Source organism: Urocampus carinirostris, chromosome 14, assembly GCF_059441175.1.
Source record: "Urocampus carinirostris isolate Australia breed hairy pipefish chromosome 14, RoL_Ucar_1.0, whole genome shotgun sequence".
NCBI lineage: Eukaryota > Metazoa > Chordata > Actinopteri > Syngnathiformes > Syngnathidae > Urocampus > Urocampus carinirostris.
Genome location: NC_142362.1, coordinates 4,742,670 through 4,758,832, shown reverse-complemented (window position 1 = coordinate 4,758,832; position 16,163 = coordinate 4,742,670). Strand labels below are relative to the sequence as shown.

The 16,163-nt window shown below is 39.9% G+C and overlaps 1 protein-coding gene across 1 annotated transcript in view; it reads left to right on the top strand.

The window, feature by feature from the left end:
• Positions 1-16,163, top strand: part of wdr75 (WD repeat domain 75) — a 39,594-nt gene that overhangs the window by 15,279 nt on the left and 8,152 nt on the right. Inside the window, exons 11-17 of the mRNA XM_088352454.1 lie at positions 1,350-1,409; positions 2,043-2,158; positions 2,879-3,054; positions 4,894-5,051; positions 6,585-6,765; positions 13,780-13,874; positions 15,124-15,219. Coding sequence (XP_088208580.1) covers positions 1,350-1,409; positions 2,043-2,158; positions 2,879-3,054; positions 4,894-5,051; positions 6,585-6,765; positions 13,780-13,874; positions 15,124-15,219 — 882 coding nt within the window. The remainder of the gene's footprint in view (positions 1-1,349; positions 1,410-2,042; positions 2,159-2,878; positions 3,055-4,893; positions 5,052-6,584; positions 6,766-13,779; positions 13,875-15,123; positions 15,220-16,163) is intronic.

Sequence of the window (16,163 nt, the reverse complement as noted above, 5' to 3'; positions counted from 1 at the left end):
AACTCTTGGGATTCAAGATATGATGGCTTTTTCAAGATGTACGGATTTAAAAATCTGCCTATAAGCATTCTTCATGGTTTTTTTTCGCTCCATTTAAAAATAAACAGACTCGCCAGATGATTTCCAATATGGCTGTTAGCCTCTACCCTTTGAATTGACACCACCAGCCAATTACAGGCTTGTTTTCACAATCCACAGCCCACATTAGCCTATAATGACCTGTATTCATTAAACGGACACTGACTCTTTTAGCTGTGAATATTTTAACCAGTAGTAACCAAATCCAATGATGATTCACACATTGGTTAGCCAAGGACATTTCCAACATAAATGTATGTATATTTAGAGGGTGAATTCAAATCAGAGCCAAAAATAAATGTGCGTAAGTGCAACTTGGGATCCATTTTTTCCCTCTGATTTTGACGTGCATGTGTGTAAATCAGTAATCGACTTCTGGAAAGAGAAGTCAAACATTTACAACTCTTTCACAATGTCTTAAATTTGCTCAGAGTAAAATATATGATTGCAGAGGTTTTAGAGCTGTAAACTGGTAGTCTCCGGTCGGCCACTATTGGAAATGCCTAAAAAAAAACTAAGAAAAATGTGTAAAATGTTTAGTTTTTCAGATTTGGATCAAATTTGACCTGGGACCGGGTAAGGCTTCAAGCTATCGGCTCACCTATTTTCCAGAGAAGATGCCCATGCTACCCTCATTGCAAAATAAAAATTCAGGCGAGAATAAAAACCCTCAATTTCAGTGTCCCAACTTGGATTACTCTATTATAGTAGCACTTGCAGTGATTATTTCAGTTTGGGACAAAACTTCTGAGTGTTACTATCAATAAAGAGCAAAACCATCCACATTCTTAACAGTTCAAGAACAGCATTCCGTTTACTTTGAGTAAGTCTTGAATTGATATTTTAGGTAAATTTTACAGGAACGACAAAATAAAAAGCAAAAAAAAAAAAAAGGATTTGGTAAGGACATTCCTGACTTTTTAATCGAGAGTAGGGATTTCTAGGGAAAAAAATTCTCTGTTGTTTTATTATTTTATTTATTTTAAATATTTTTATTTAAAAAAAACAGAGGCACTATTTAACTTTGAGAAAGATTCTTGATTTCCAGACTTTAATCTGCCACTTTTAAACCTGGTTTTGTACCTTGCGGCTATATTTTGCAAGAGAAGGAAAAAGCAGTTCACATCATAATAAACTCCTTTTTTCGGCATGTAAAATTACCAAATGTAAACTACTTTTATTGCTTTTTTTAGGTTTGCAGGTCACATCTCTAGATTTACACTAAACAAATAAAAGACGAAGCAGTAATTATGTACTGTTTTTTTTCCCAGAAATCACGATCATCAAGAGCTGCGTTAAAGTGTCAGCCATCATCCAGGGCCTGGTCAAAGGTGAGTTATGACTTCAGGAACTCACTGACACCCTAGCTCGAACGGATCTTTGACAACTATGGCAGCCTAGTTAGAATGAATCTTTTATGTCCATAAGTGTCAATTGCCACCTTGCTAGAATGCATATTCAATGTCAATAGCTGTCTGTGACGTCTATACCTGTCCATGGCAACCTAACTGAAATACATCTTTTATGAAATGAAATGTCTGTCTGTTGAAGCCTTTGCTCAAATGGACTTTTGACATCTATGGCTTTCTAGCTATAATAGAGCTATAATGGAGCTATAATGGATCTTTGACATCGATAGGCTTCCATGGCAACCTATCTTAAATAGATTTCTGGTGTCTATACCTGTGGAAGACTAGCTAGAATGGATGTTTGACGGTCTTCTATGGCAGCTTACTGTATTTTCACAACCATAGGGCGCACCGTGTGAAAAGGTGCGGTCCCGTAGCTGGTTCTATTTCTGTTTTTAACTACACAGGGCGCACTGCGAGATAGGGTGCGGGTGCCCTCTGCTGCGGCTGCTGTTGTGCCCAAAAATGAAATTTGTGGCAGCCTAGCTGGAATGAATCTTTGAAATCTATATCTGTCTGGAAGCCAATGAACTTCTTTTTTTTGTCTATGTGCAGGGGATTGTGTGACCACAGACTTGATGGTGGACCCTCGCACCAAAGCCCTGGTCCTCAACGGGAAGCCGGGACACTTGCAGTTTTATTCCCTCCAAAGAGATAAGCTGCTTTTCAATGTGAGCATTTAGATCGGTGGCTCTCCCATTGGATTCCCCCCCACACACACACATTTCTTTTCAATTATCGTGAATTAATTAACTTTAAAGTGTGGATATAAATAAATAAATTATCTTAAATAAAACCAAAGTAATATTCTTTGGTAATCGCAGGGCAAATCAAGATTTAGAAGTCAAAATGGATGGTGCTGCAATAGACGCTGTATCAGAAATTACGTTTTCAGGGGTCATAAATTATAACTTAAGGGGCTGTCGTAAATTCAAAGTCCCAAAGGTGAGAACCACCAGGAAAAGTATGTGTGTGTCTGTGTGGAGTCAAACTTTGGAATAATTTACAAGACGAGATCAAACAATGTCCAACTATTCATGTGTTAAAATTTAAATACAAAAAAACATTACTGGTGGAATACAGAGATGAAGAAAATGGGGTTTGAGTGATACGATAGATTGGGAATAGTGCGTCTAGAACTATGGTTACCTTTGTGTTATTGTTGCTATTGTTATATCATAACTGTTATTATTAATATTATTACTATTGTTGTTATCATTTGTGTATTTAATAAGGAAGATAAAGGGTTAGGGAAAATAAGCATTGGCTTCTGACTAACCCTTTTCGAACATATGTAACATTATTTTGTTGTTGAGTTATTGTTTTTGTTCTGTTATTTTAATGTTCGAATAAAGTTTTCATTCATTCATTCAATTATTTACTTGGTGCAGTTGGACATCGTGCAGCAAGAGCACATCCACGAGTCGGGATTGCAGCAATTCGACGTGGTGAAGGCCGCCTTCGATGCCTCCGGGGAGCGGCTGGCCACGGTGGAACAGAGGAAACGCAAGGCGGAAGAACTGGAGATCTATTTAAAACTTTGGAGATACGACGCAGAGACGCAAAGGTATGTCGCTAATTGCTATGCGGGTAAAATTGACGTGTGCTTTGATGCTCAAACCCTGCTGATGGTTATAACTATTCAAAAAATGGGCTTGACAATGGGACTTCGCGGTTCGACGTTGGCGGCTTCATAGCTTCCCGGTCTGTAATGGTTTTTTGGGGGGGATTTTTTTTTGTTTGTTTGTTTTTTTGAAGGGGCGTCGCTACTTCGCAGATTTTCAGTTTTTGCGGGGTTTTTCGGCAGAACGTCAGCGGACGCGCTGGATGGGACGGGACAGGGGGGGGCTGGGGGCGCGGCGGGGGTCACTCCCGGGCCGCGCGACGGAGCGAGTTCGGCGGACGCGGCGTTACACGGCGCGACGCGAGAAAAGGCAGCGGGCGTGATCGGGCTACCCCCCGTAACTGGGGGGAGCCCGCTCGTCCGACGACCCCAGTAGCGCGGCGCGACGACAGGCGGCCGTCCGCGCGGGGCAAGCGAAAGGCGGCGGACGTGCGCGGGACCCCCGTAACTGTGTCAGTGTCGTGCGTATCGCGCCCGAAAGTACCCGCGCCGCGGGTTAGGGGCTAGCTCGTGGGAGCGACCGAACGGCACCCGCGGTGCGGCGCAAATAAAAACCCTGTCGTGAATTTGTCTCCGATCGCCCCGGGCGGACGTAAAATCGCCCAGCTGTACGACTCTTAGCGGTGGTTCACTCGGCTCGTGCGTCGATGAAGAACGCAGCTAGCTGCGAGAACTAATGTGATTTGTAGCTGCGATTGGCTGGCAACCAGTTCAGGGTGTCCCCTGCCCACTTCCCGGAGATGGCTGGGATGGGCTCCAGCCCCCCCCCCGCGACACTAATAAGGATAAGAGGTGCAGATAATGAGATGAGATTTTTTGAAGGGGCGTCGCTACTTCGCAGATTTTCACTTTTACCGGGTGGTTTTATGTTAAAGTTAAAACTTATATGAACTCTATGTTGGCAGAATTAAACAAATAAAAACAAGCATTAAGGTAAATAAAATGTATTAGCATTGGTGATGGCCCAAACGCCACTCGCCCCGGCTGGGCTCCCGGCCACACTGCGCGCCCCCGTGTGTCTAGTTAACTTTTAGTCACACAGGAAACAGATATACACCGGAAATGCAACTTCAAAATAAAAGAGTACAAAACTGATAAACGTACAAGACACGCAATTAGACTGATTATTGAACCGTTACTTCATGTGTGTGTGTGTGTGAAAGATTGTTTTTATATTTAGGAATATAAAAACAAGTTATATTCACAGTGAATTCTGAGAAATGTTACAACCAAAACGACCACCCTATCATTTTGCTCCCCATTAACCGGGTCTAAAAAATAATATTTAAAAATGTTTGGTTTTTTTGGGGGGGGAAGGGTCGTCGCTACTTTGCAGATTTTTACTTTTTGCGGGTGCTTTTGTTCCCCATTAACCGGGTCTAAAAAAATAATAATTAAAAAAAAAAAGTATTTTTTTTTTTTTTTTTTTTTTTTTTTTTTTTTTTTTAAGGGTCGTCGCTACTTCGCAGATTTTCACTTTTTGCGGGTGGTTTTGTTCCCCATTAACCGGGTCTAAAAATAATAATAAACATATATATATATATATATATATATATATATATATACATATATATATATTTATTTATTTATTTTTTTAAAATTTTATTTTATATATATATATATTTATTTATTTTTTTTAAGGTGCGCCGCTACTTCGCGGATTTTCACTTATCGCGGGTGGTTTTGGTCCCCATTAACTGCGATAACCGAGGTCTTACTGTATTTTAATTTCGTGGAGGAATAATGCCTGCAATGCTTATATCGGGTGAATTTATTTCCCAGTTTTGTGCTGGACACCACCATCACATCCCCCCACGAGGCCGAGATGACTTCCATGTGCTTCTCTCCCCCCGATGCTGACCACCAAAGCGCCGGCGCGCTAGTTTCTGCCAGTAAAGACGGAAACTTCAAAGTCTGGGAGCAGACGCCGTCCACGGAAGGTGAGACCGACTTAACAATGTACTAGGTGTTTTAAGAAGGTTACCGGGTTTATAGGGATTAGTTTTTTCCCCCACTCTTGTCAGACAGGGGCGGGGTCACAGTTTTGACCTGGCTTTTAGGTCAGCTCCCTTTATAATTCTAAATTTCTTGACCTTCTATTATTAAAAATGCACATATACATGATAGTTTATGTGTATTTTCTTATAATCCAAATCAGTATTGTTTTATTCAAACAAATTCAGTTTTTTACCACTAGGAGTAATGATACTCTATGTCCCTTATATATGTTTTTCAAGTTTTACCTATTTTTCATTTAGATTGCTGTAAAATTAAGAAAAATGACACTTAAAATGGGCAACAATCTGATAGTGGAACAAGATTTGTCCACCCTTTTTGGCAAAACAAGAAAATATAATTATAATCAACATAATGATGTGCAATTTTCTACTTTATTTGATTTAAAAAAACTGTCAATGCAGTCTTAAACGGATTCATCAAACAAAATAGGTTATTGAATATATTTCCCTGTACTCCCTCCATGAACAGTTAATTGGTGTAAAAGAAGGAAAATCATAGTTATCTGTTCTCAAAGTTTCTTCATTTTCCTCATGTTGAGGTTTTTGAGTTTTTTCTTGCCCTCATGTAGGGTTTAGATCAGGCGGTGGTGTCATAATAGTCTGTGGTTTGCAATAGTCAGTGGTCTGTGCAGCCCTTTGAGACTCCTTGTGATTAAGGGCGTCACAAATAAACATGACTTGACTTGACTTGAGGTTTTTGAGTTTTTCCTTGCCCTCATGTTGGTTTTAGATCAGGGGATGGTGTCATATTAGTCTGTGGTTTGCAGTAATCTGTGGTCTGTGCAGCCCTTTGAGACTCTTTGTGTTTAAGGGCATCACAAATAAACATGACTTGACTGAGGTTTTGAGTTTTTCCTTGCCCTCATGTGGATTTTAGATCAGGGGATGTTGTCATAATAGTCTGTGGTTTGCAATAATCCGTGGTCTGTGCAGCCCTTTGAGACTCCTTGTGATTAAGGGCGTCACAAATAAACATGACTTGACTTGAAGTTTTTGAGTTTTTCCTTGCCCTCATGTTGGTTTTAGATCAGGGGATGGTGTCATATTAGTCTGTGGTTTGCAATAATCTGTGGTCTGTGCCGCCCTTTGAGACTCTTTGTGATTAAGGGCGTCACAAATAAACATGACTTGAAAGGTTTTTGAGTTTTTCCTTGCCCTCATGTTGGTTTTAGATCAGGGGATGGTGTCATAATAGTCTGTGGTTTTCAATAATCTGTGGTCTGTGCAGCCCTTTGAGACTCTTTGTGATTAAGGGCGTCACAAATTAACATGACTTGACTTGATTTGACACGAATCTGACTTTAAAGGAGAGGAAAGGAATACATTGTTAATCATGAACAGATTTAAAAAAAAAAAAAAAAAAAAAATTTTTTTTTTTTTTTTCAAAAATTTGGAGTGCGCATTGTACATGAATAAATACGGTAATTTTCTTTCTCTGTGTTTACGTCCCTTCAGATGAAAGCCCCTCTTGGTCGTGCGACTTTGTGGGCTCTTACCGGCAAATGGCGCCAGGGTGCTGCTGCTTCTCTACCGACGGCTCCCTGCTGGCTGTCGGCTTCCAGGCTGTGGTGACGCTTTGGAGCCCGACCACTTGGGAGCTCCTCACCACCTTTTCGCAGCCGCCCGGTGATCTCAGGTCAGCGCTAAATTAAGAATGTAGAGAGAGAAATTCCTCGGTTATGGCGGTTCATGGGGAACAGGACCACCTGTGAAAAGTGAAAATCTGGGAAGTAGCGTCACACCTTTATTAAAGTTCCTAAGGCTCCATATGACGTTGTTACCGACTGAGAGCATATGACTGGGACAAAATAACTATAGACCTACGAATAATGCCACAAAACACAGATTTGCAGTTGAACTGATGGTTTTATTGTCGTTATACAAATGTACAACAAAAAAGGAGAGCCTCTTCTTTCAGTGTTCGAAAGATGTTGAATCCAGCTGGCTAGCTAACCACAACTCAAGCCAGGTCCCCACGATGATTCAAAGACAAAAGTCACAAATATAGCGGTTTTTACTCAAGTTGTAGCTCCAGGTAATCCGTTTCACGGGTAATGGATCTGGCCTTAGTGACAAACTGGCTCGGCAGGGGTGGCTTAAGAGAGTTGTTAGCTTAGCGGTAGCAGTGTTATAATAATAATCCAGCGCCAAGTGGTGATGACCGTTTCTTTACGCTCTTCAAATTCAAATAAGGATTTTTTTTTCCCAATGCAACGAGCTGCTAAAAGGTTTCAGGGGCCATGCTCTGCAGTTTGTTTTGCACCCGCCCTGCTCTTTGACTGACGGCATACAACAGCCTATCACAGTCGCTCACACAGACAGTCATGCCCACCCAACACACAAAGCCCTCCCTAACCTTCCCCTGTGATAGCATTTTCTGTGTGCTGTCTATCAGAACACAATGGAAAATACACTGATATCAATGACACATAAGATATTTTTTTTTTTTTAAAGGTGTAAACCAGCAATAACCAACGCTCGAAATGGCGACAGGCCTCTGTATATTTTGGTAAGCACAGAAAATGTTTGCGCTAAAAATTAAAAAGCAAAAAATGTTTTTGGAAAGAATGCTAAGGTGAGGCGAGGCATGGGAAGCTGGCTTTCACTCGGGTGCACATGAGAAGGAAGGAGCTGGAAAACAAGAGCGCCGCTAAGCTTATACGATCAAGACAGTTTCTCAGACGATTTATTAGCTACAATTTAGCCAATCTTTGCATGCTAACACTTCAGAGCTAACTTCCTATACTTGAGCCATAGGTAAAAACATACTTAGTCAGGCACTCATCCTGTTTGTCCCTGAAGTTTATAGCACAAAGCTATCTGCAAGGATCATTTGATATACGACTTTTTTTAAATTTTGGTGTTGCTTTTTCGGTCTTTTGGCCAAGTGACAGCCCCTAAATTTGGTATATATCATTTTTGGGGGGTAAATGTATTATCCATTTATGTTATTCATGTTTTATATTGTAAAGTGCTGAATAATAATGGAGAGAGAAGCCTGTTCCAGATTTTCAAAGTTAAAAGGGTTTGCCTTGCTGTTTTTATACCGAATGGGCACTTTTTATGTTATCTCACCTGGAACTTGTACTATAACTTTTGCTTTGCTAGCAGTAGTGTCATGGGAATCGCATAAGCCTCCCTGAGACCACATTATTGCTCAAGGACCCATGTTCTTCCTCATTTTTGTCTTCATTTTATTGTGTTTCCTCTATTTAAGTTTCCTGTCATGGGTTAAGTTCATGTTTTGTTTGGTTTTTATTTTAAAAATGAACTGAATGGATTTTTTGGTGCGTGTGGCATCAAACTATTGTCACTGCATTGATAGAATGGAGGGCAGCACGGTGGAGCAGTGGTTAGCGTGTGCGGCACAGTTCTGAGGTCGTGAGATCGAACCCCCTGTGTGGAGTTTGCATGTTCTCCGTGTGCTTGCGTGGGTTTCCTCCGGGCACTCCGGTTTCCTCCCGCATTCCAAAAACATGCATGTCAGTTTAGGTGGCTCCGAATAAGTTGTCTGTCCCTATGTGCCCTGCGACTGGCTGGGAACCAGTTCGGGGTGTCTCATGCCTAATGCGCGAAGATAGCTGGGTAAGGCTCCAGCACCCCCGGGACCCTACTGAGGACAAGCGGTGCAGATAATGGATGGATTGGTGATAGAATGGAATGAACGTTGTCATCAATCAAAATGGAGTGTATTGTTATTATAGAATATATATCAACATCGGTTCTTAATGTAGATGGTAGTGTGCCCGCTTTGAGACTGGGAGGTCGCTGGTTCGCGCCTCGGCCGAGACTTACCTAATTGGTATAATGGCGGCGGCCTCTGTTGGCTGCGGCTGCATCGACCCGCTACAACGGGTCAGGTGTATCGACATTTCGTTCTGTGTACATTGTTACAAAGAATGACAATACAAAAAAAATTATTATTATTATTTAAATTGTTTTGTAAAAAAAAAAAAGTGCAACAAAAACAGCCCTCAAAACTGGATACATTCATTATAATATCTGTTGTCCATTTTGAAAGCTTAAAAAATCCATCTAAGGTGCCCCTAAAATAATTTAACCTGAAAAGGGAATGTGATGTAAAAAAAATAAAATGAAACTGGGTTCCTATTTTTTATTTATTTGGACCAAAAAGGGTTACATTGTTTTAAATCATTTTCCCCAAAAATGAGATTGTTTAACAAAATAAATAAAATTACCATTTAGGCTTATACTGTATAAAAAACACAACTGGATCATTTTAATAAAAAGGTTGTACCCTTTAAAAGCTTTTCAATTATTTTCCTCTGGAAGTTGCCCCTTAAATATGATTGCATTTGTGTAAAACAACCCAACTTTAGAGAACCCAAAGTGGGTTCCTAATCTATTCCTTTGTTTGTTTATATATCATTTGCTTATTATAGTGACAAAGAAATGGTCTTCATGTTTTTTTTCTTGCAAGTCGCTCTGAAAATTATTTTGGTAAACATTATTGCCTCAAGGAAAAGAAAAACAGATTTAACAAAAAAATAATCTTTATACACTAAAAATATTAATAGAATGATAATGTTTTAATACAAAAACACGGTTAAAAAATTTGTTTAAAAACTAAATATTTGTAGAAAAAAAATGTCCCTTCTCAAGGTTTCTTCATTTTCCTCATGTTGAGGTTTTTGAGTTTTTCCTTGCCTTCATGTAGGTTTTAGATCAGGGGATGGTGTCATAATAGTCTGTGGTTTGCAATAGTCTGTGGTCTGTGCAGCCCTTTGAGACTTTCCCTTCTCAAAGTTTCTTTATTTACCTTATGTTAAGGTTTTTGAGTTTTTTGTTGCCCTCATGTAGGTTTTAGATCAGGGGATGATGTCATAATAGTCCGTAGTTTGCAATAATCTGGGGTCTGTCCAGCCCTTTGAGACTGTCCCTTCTCAAGGTTTGTTCATTTTCCTCATGTTGAGGTTTTTGAGTTTTTCCTTGCCTTCATGTAGGTTTTAGATCAGGGGATGGTGTAAAAATAGTATGTGGTCAGTGCAGCCCTTTTAGACTCCTTGTCATTATGGGTGTCACAAATAAACATGACTTGACTTAAACCAATCCAATCAAATGTAGTCTTGTTAGAGCAAAGGAAGAAAAAAAACCCAAAGTGGGTTCTTATTTATTAATTGTCTGCTTATTTTAGTGGCAAAGCTGGTCTACAACTTTTTTCTTTAATGTGTAATATTTGACCACTAGATGGGACTGGGTTGTCTGGTGCGAGGACAACGTGGCGGCATGATGTCGGACAAACATAGCGGTAACTTAAGTGAGGATTCCACTGATTTCTTTCTCTTTTTATTTTTAGAAAAATAAAATTATAGTTTGTGTATTTTTGCCTAGTATTGTGCGGCATTAGCTCAGGAGGTGGCGCGCTCTTCTTGGGATCAAGAGGTTGCAGGTTCGATTCCTGGCTTCTCTGTTATATGTCAAAGTGTCCTTGGGCAAAACACTGAACCCCTAATGCCCTGATAGCAGGTAGTTGCCTTGCATGGCTGACGCTGCTATCGGTTACTTCGTGTGTAAAAGGGAAAAGTGTGAAGCACATTATAAAGACTTGAAAAGCGCTATATATATTTACATTACATCAACAATTTTACTACTGAATGTACCGTAAATTCCGGACTATAGAGCGCACCTGATTTTATACCGCGCCCACCGCATTTTAAGAGGAAAAGCGATTTTGTACTTACACAAGCCGCTCCTGTATATAAGCCGCATGCGCCCACATTAAAAAATGTAACACAAACACAAAATTAACACAAACCCGACTTTAAGTCCCGCGATTGAAACTAAATGTCCTTAAAGTACACAGTCAAAAATCACACCCGGGAAAATGAACGGAAAATGATACTGGTACGTAAGGTTTGATGCAGACCTGCAGAGTCCGGTTCCAGTTGAAAGTAATCCAAGGAAAAAAGTGTATATTTCCAAAGGTAAGGGTGGGAAAAATATACATCCACTATTGTCCGCCGCGTCCGCAAACAGGTCTTTACCGGTCTTCACTTCCCGTCACCCCGCGTTTGTTCCGCCCCTCCTTTTTATTCGCCCGTGCAAAACATATCAGAATAAGTGTCTAAAATAAATACAAATAAATACATTACAAAAATATACAGTTGCAAATACATATTATACATGGGTTATACATCTCTACAAAGAAAGACGGTACACTGAGAGAGTTTTTAAAGCTTTAATAATAATGTAACTTTCATCCAAAACGGTGCCTGTGACAGGGCAGTTAATGGTAGCAACACGCTCGCAACACAGTAAATGGGTCTGTTAAAAACACATACCGTACTTGTAAAAATCACGGTAAACCGTCCTCATCTTCCTTCTTAGAACTGAAGCCATCAAAGTCGTCTTCCTCAGTGTCAGAAAGAAACTTTGTCATATAGACCTTTTGTGCTCGGGCGCCGCTTGCGGCCGTTAGAAAAATTACATAAATTGGCCGCATCACTGAATAAGCCGCAGGGTTGAAAGGTTGGGAAAAAAGTAGCGGCTTATAGTCCGGAAGTTTTTTTTGTACCACGAGGAGCCATAAATATTACACACAGTCCCTTTAAACTTGCCTCAGTATTTGCATGTATTGGTGTAAAAGAACACAAAAAAGAAAACTAATTTGCCGATTTTGGTCTAAAGCATTCCAGAAGGTTGCAATTGCTCACTCACGGTGCATTCACTGACCATTCTCAATGTAGGAATTGTTAAAAATGAATGGAAGCTTGGTGCATGAAGACTGACTTTTATTTAGAAGTTCTTGCACTTTTACTTGGTACACAAAACCTTCTTTTTCCCCAACTCACCTCGAATAATAATGGAGCTGGTGTCGTTTGAATAGAGGGTAGAAAAAAAATCCTAATAATTTGAGCTGTTTTGACAGCTGCCAGCGGCGCTTGACCTCAAAGCTGATGGCTTGCGAAACTCCCAGAGAAAAAAAAATGCCGAGCTCAGCTGCGTGATCCTCGAAGGCCCTCGAAAGATGTAAATGAAAGCGACACCTCGACTTAGGAATCGAATCGGTTCCAGCAGCGACGCCGTACAATGAAACGGTTGTCCTTCATCTTTGACTGGTTTCCACGGTTTCATTCTCTAGCCACTTATGTTGCTGATTTCTGTGATTTAGGTTCCTGACTTTTGACAAGTTTTCCTTTGGTCTTGAAATTGTTTACCGACTGAGTTGCTTTTCCCAGTACCTGCTAATTTTACTACTTGCACCAGCTCTGACCAACTCCAGCTATTGCTCTTTTCAGCCGCTCCGGGTGTGTTATGCATGCTCCGTCTTTTGTTGTTGCTGTAGCTTTTTCAATCAATCAATCCACTTTATTAGTCCCCAAGAGGCAATTAAAAGGCACACAGAGTAGCATATAACACCCACCCACATACAGACGCTGCCCTACTTACAAACATTCCGGACGATCGTTCATAAGTTGAATTTGTTCGTAAAGTTTCAGTGCTATATTTTGTATAAGTATATTTAAGACTTGTATAAGTAACTTGTATTGTTTTGTACTATAAAATAAACATATTATAAGATAATATGCTCTATAAAGATACATAAAGTGAAGTTAAACTTACTTTTGGAAGATGGGCTTCAAGAGTTAGGCGACTTCCTCCTCCGTGGTAAAAAGTGGCTGAGAAAAAGCGCTCCGACCATTTTCTCAACCGCATCAAGCTTTCTTATTCCACTTTCATTTCAAAAGAAACTGTTCGCCTCTTCTTTACACTTGACACCAACCATATTGAACGGATGCATGAGATATTAAACAATAAAAATGTCAAAGTTCTTACTGCACTGGAGACACAGTATGGAATGTTTACACACAAACTAGGAAGAAGAGGATTTCTTCTTCTGGGTGCATGCTGGGTGACCTCTCACAGCGCCACATGCCGGTAGTGGCAGAAAGAAGCACTACAGTACTACTACTATAGTCGGAAAACGGTGCACACGATACAAAATCTAACTTACAGCATGTTCAACTGTAAAATGCTGAAGTCCTTACAATAAATAAAATGTTTAAAAGTGAATAAAATGTATAAAAGGTACCCATATAAATGAGTTGAAACACTTTTGGGGCAGAACACTAGGGGGCAGGGGGCTTCGAGTTCAGGTGCTGAACAGCCCTTGGGATGAAGCCAGTCTTTCTCCTTTGAGTCCTGCTGCCGGGGCAGCAAAGTCTGTCTTAACGGCAGCCAATCAAACTCCGTGAACGGGATTTGTGCTGGGTCCTGAGGAATTCTGCCGGCTGATTCGGGGGTTTGTTGCTCACACAGGGTTGCGAGAGCTCTTAGAGGCGGGTCTATTATTTTGAAGGAGACTTATTTTTTCCGTGATTGACAACAACCAAAAGTGGATGTCTGTTGGTTTTAAAATGACCACTGAAGTGTGGGATTAGAACTACACACCTTGAGTAAATACGTTTAAGCCTACTTTACAATGTCTACTGAAACAATGCCTGGAAAATCAAACCATAGTAATATTCAAACTCGTAATTGTGGGTGTTCCAACTTTGCGTGTTTAGACATATCAGAAGGAAGGGGAGAGAAGCTAACATTGTGAAATGTCTGGAACTATGTTTTTTTTTTGTTTAATAAAGGGAAAAAACCTTTAAACAACTTGTTTTTTTTCTTCTTCTCCTTCTAGGAATATTTGTTTTGGCCGAGGAAGCTGCTCCAAATACATGCTGGCAACGACGGGGGACAACCTGCTCTGCTGTTGGAATCTTCTCACATGCTCACGTAAAGCGCTAATTATAATAATACAGTAGAATCGCTAAAATCCCCTAAATTTTGGGTGGGGTGCTTGTAAATGCTTGAAATTGCTACCACGTTTCTCAACAAGTCAGCGGAATAGTGCCGACACTGCTCTTGTGTGGTTTGGTTTTACCGTCGCATTTCTTCTTCCCCTGTCGATAACTGCGGCTGTCATTAGTTTGTATGGCATTGTCCAATGAAGCGTCGTCGCCCCCTATGTGTCATGCCCAAAAGTACATTTCAGATAGATTGGATTGACTCTTCTTTTATTTTATTTTATTTAATTTATTTAATTATTAATACATTTTAATTTAATGTTTAATTATTATTATTTTTTATTTTATTTATTTTATTTATTTTATTTATTTTATTTATTTTATTTATTTTATTTATTTTATTTATTTATTTTATTTATTTATTTTATTTTTATTTTATATTTATTTTATTTTATTTCTTTTATTGGTACTAGAGAAATTGGAAATTGGCTTTAAAAGTCCTTAAAATGTGCTTGAATTTTTCTATTAAAAATTTTTACGAACCCTTTCAAAATCTATATGTGAGAAACCATTGTTAATTAGCTCCAAACCTTTGATACTCAAGATGGAAACATTAAAATAAAAAATAGTTAATGGTATTAATGTACCTTTGTGTAATATACATGTATAACATTATAAATAAATATGCATGTATGGTAAAAATGAAATTTTGACTTTTGTTGTGATGGGACTCGAGCTGGTAGAGTGGAGTATCGGGTGGATGCAAAGAAGGGGAGGAGACAACTGATTTTCTGAACTTCAATTTGCGAGAATTGTAATGAAGACTTCTTTGCTTTAATCGCCTCCTTATTTTTAATTACAGTCCCGATAGTCGATCGGTAACAGCCATGTAACTTAGTGAGGGTAGCCAATCGCATGCCTTCTTCGTATTGATTATCACAAGCTTCGTTTTTGCGGTTATCTTGTTTTTGCTTTTCTCTTTAGCGTCACTGAAAGCCATGGAACTCATTTTGATAATGACAGGACAAAAAAAAAATAAGTGGGACACAAGGTTTTGAGTTGAAAAAAGAGAGTCATCGTGGGAGGTAGTTCTGTTTATAGCATATGAGCATTTTCATGAGGCCATGTATCTTGGAGATGTGTTTTATGTTTTGGGACACGCAAAATAATTGGTCTACTGTGTTTAGTGACATGAGGTACTCATCTTGTATTAATGAGGGTTTTCTTGGGGGGGTTAGTGGAGTGGAAGACCTCCATGGACGTCAGCTTGCTGTTGTCGGACCCGCTTTCGGAGAACATGGCCGCCTTCTGCAGCTTGGATGGCTGCACTGACTGTAATGTACCAATATTCAGATTCCCTCTTCATTTGTTTATAGAACTACACCAGGGGTCGGGAACTTTTTCGACCCAAAGAGCCATTATACGAAAAAAAACCTAAAGTAAAACGGTCTCCCTCCTGCATTTACTTAAGATCGCTGAGGTTTGTTTTTTTCATAGGTAACAGTTTCAAAACAAGGTGCAAGCAGAGTTGTTTTGTAATGATGTCAGAAAATACCGCAAACGAGGATACTGTGTGATTTACCTTTTGGTGCTGTGTGCATAGCTCCGCCCAACACGAACGCTCACCCGGGTCTTTCTGGGTGTTTACAGTTTGCTCTGTGGGTTTTCCTCAGCTTAAGTATCTCAATAGTGAATAGCCAATGTTTTTCGAGCTTCCATACAAAACCATAGGTGTCAAACATGCAGCCTACCGACCCAATTAGGCTCGCCAGGGCTTTTGATCCGGCCTGTGAGACAATGCCAGGAGAAGTACATGAGAAAAATGAGCTGTACTTTGAAATATGTCCACTTGATTTTATTAAAGCCTGGCCAAGATTCTCTTAAACAGTCATTCATTCTCTCTCTCTCCCACCTAGAGCTATTTTTCTCTCATTCTCGTTCTCTCTTTCTTTCTCTCTCTCTTTCTCTCTTTCTTTCTCTCTCTCTTTCTCTCTCTCTCTTTCTTTTCAACTACAGCTTACAGTCAAGGTGTCACACCAACAGACCCTGTTTTGGCTGTACATTGCTGAGGAATCCTTCATATGGAAGCTTATTAAATAACATTTCTGATTAAAAAAAAACCCAGAACAAACTGTAAACACCAGCCAAGCACACAGAGCAATTTGATTGGGTGAGTACTAAGGGGTTAGCGGATCCCTTTACACATAGCACGCTCCTTTCTCACACACGCCCGCCTCACAGAATGGAGACACATTGACAAACTTTTAGTTTGCTGTTT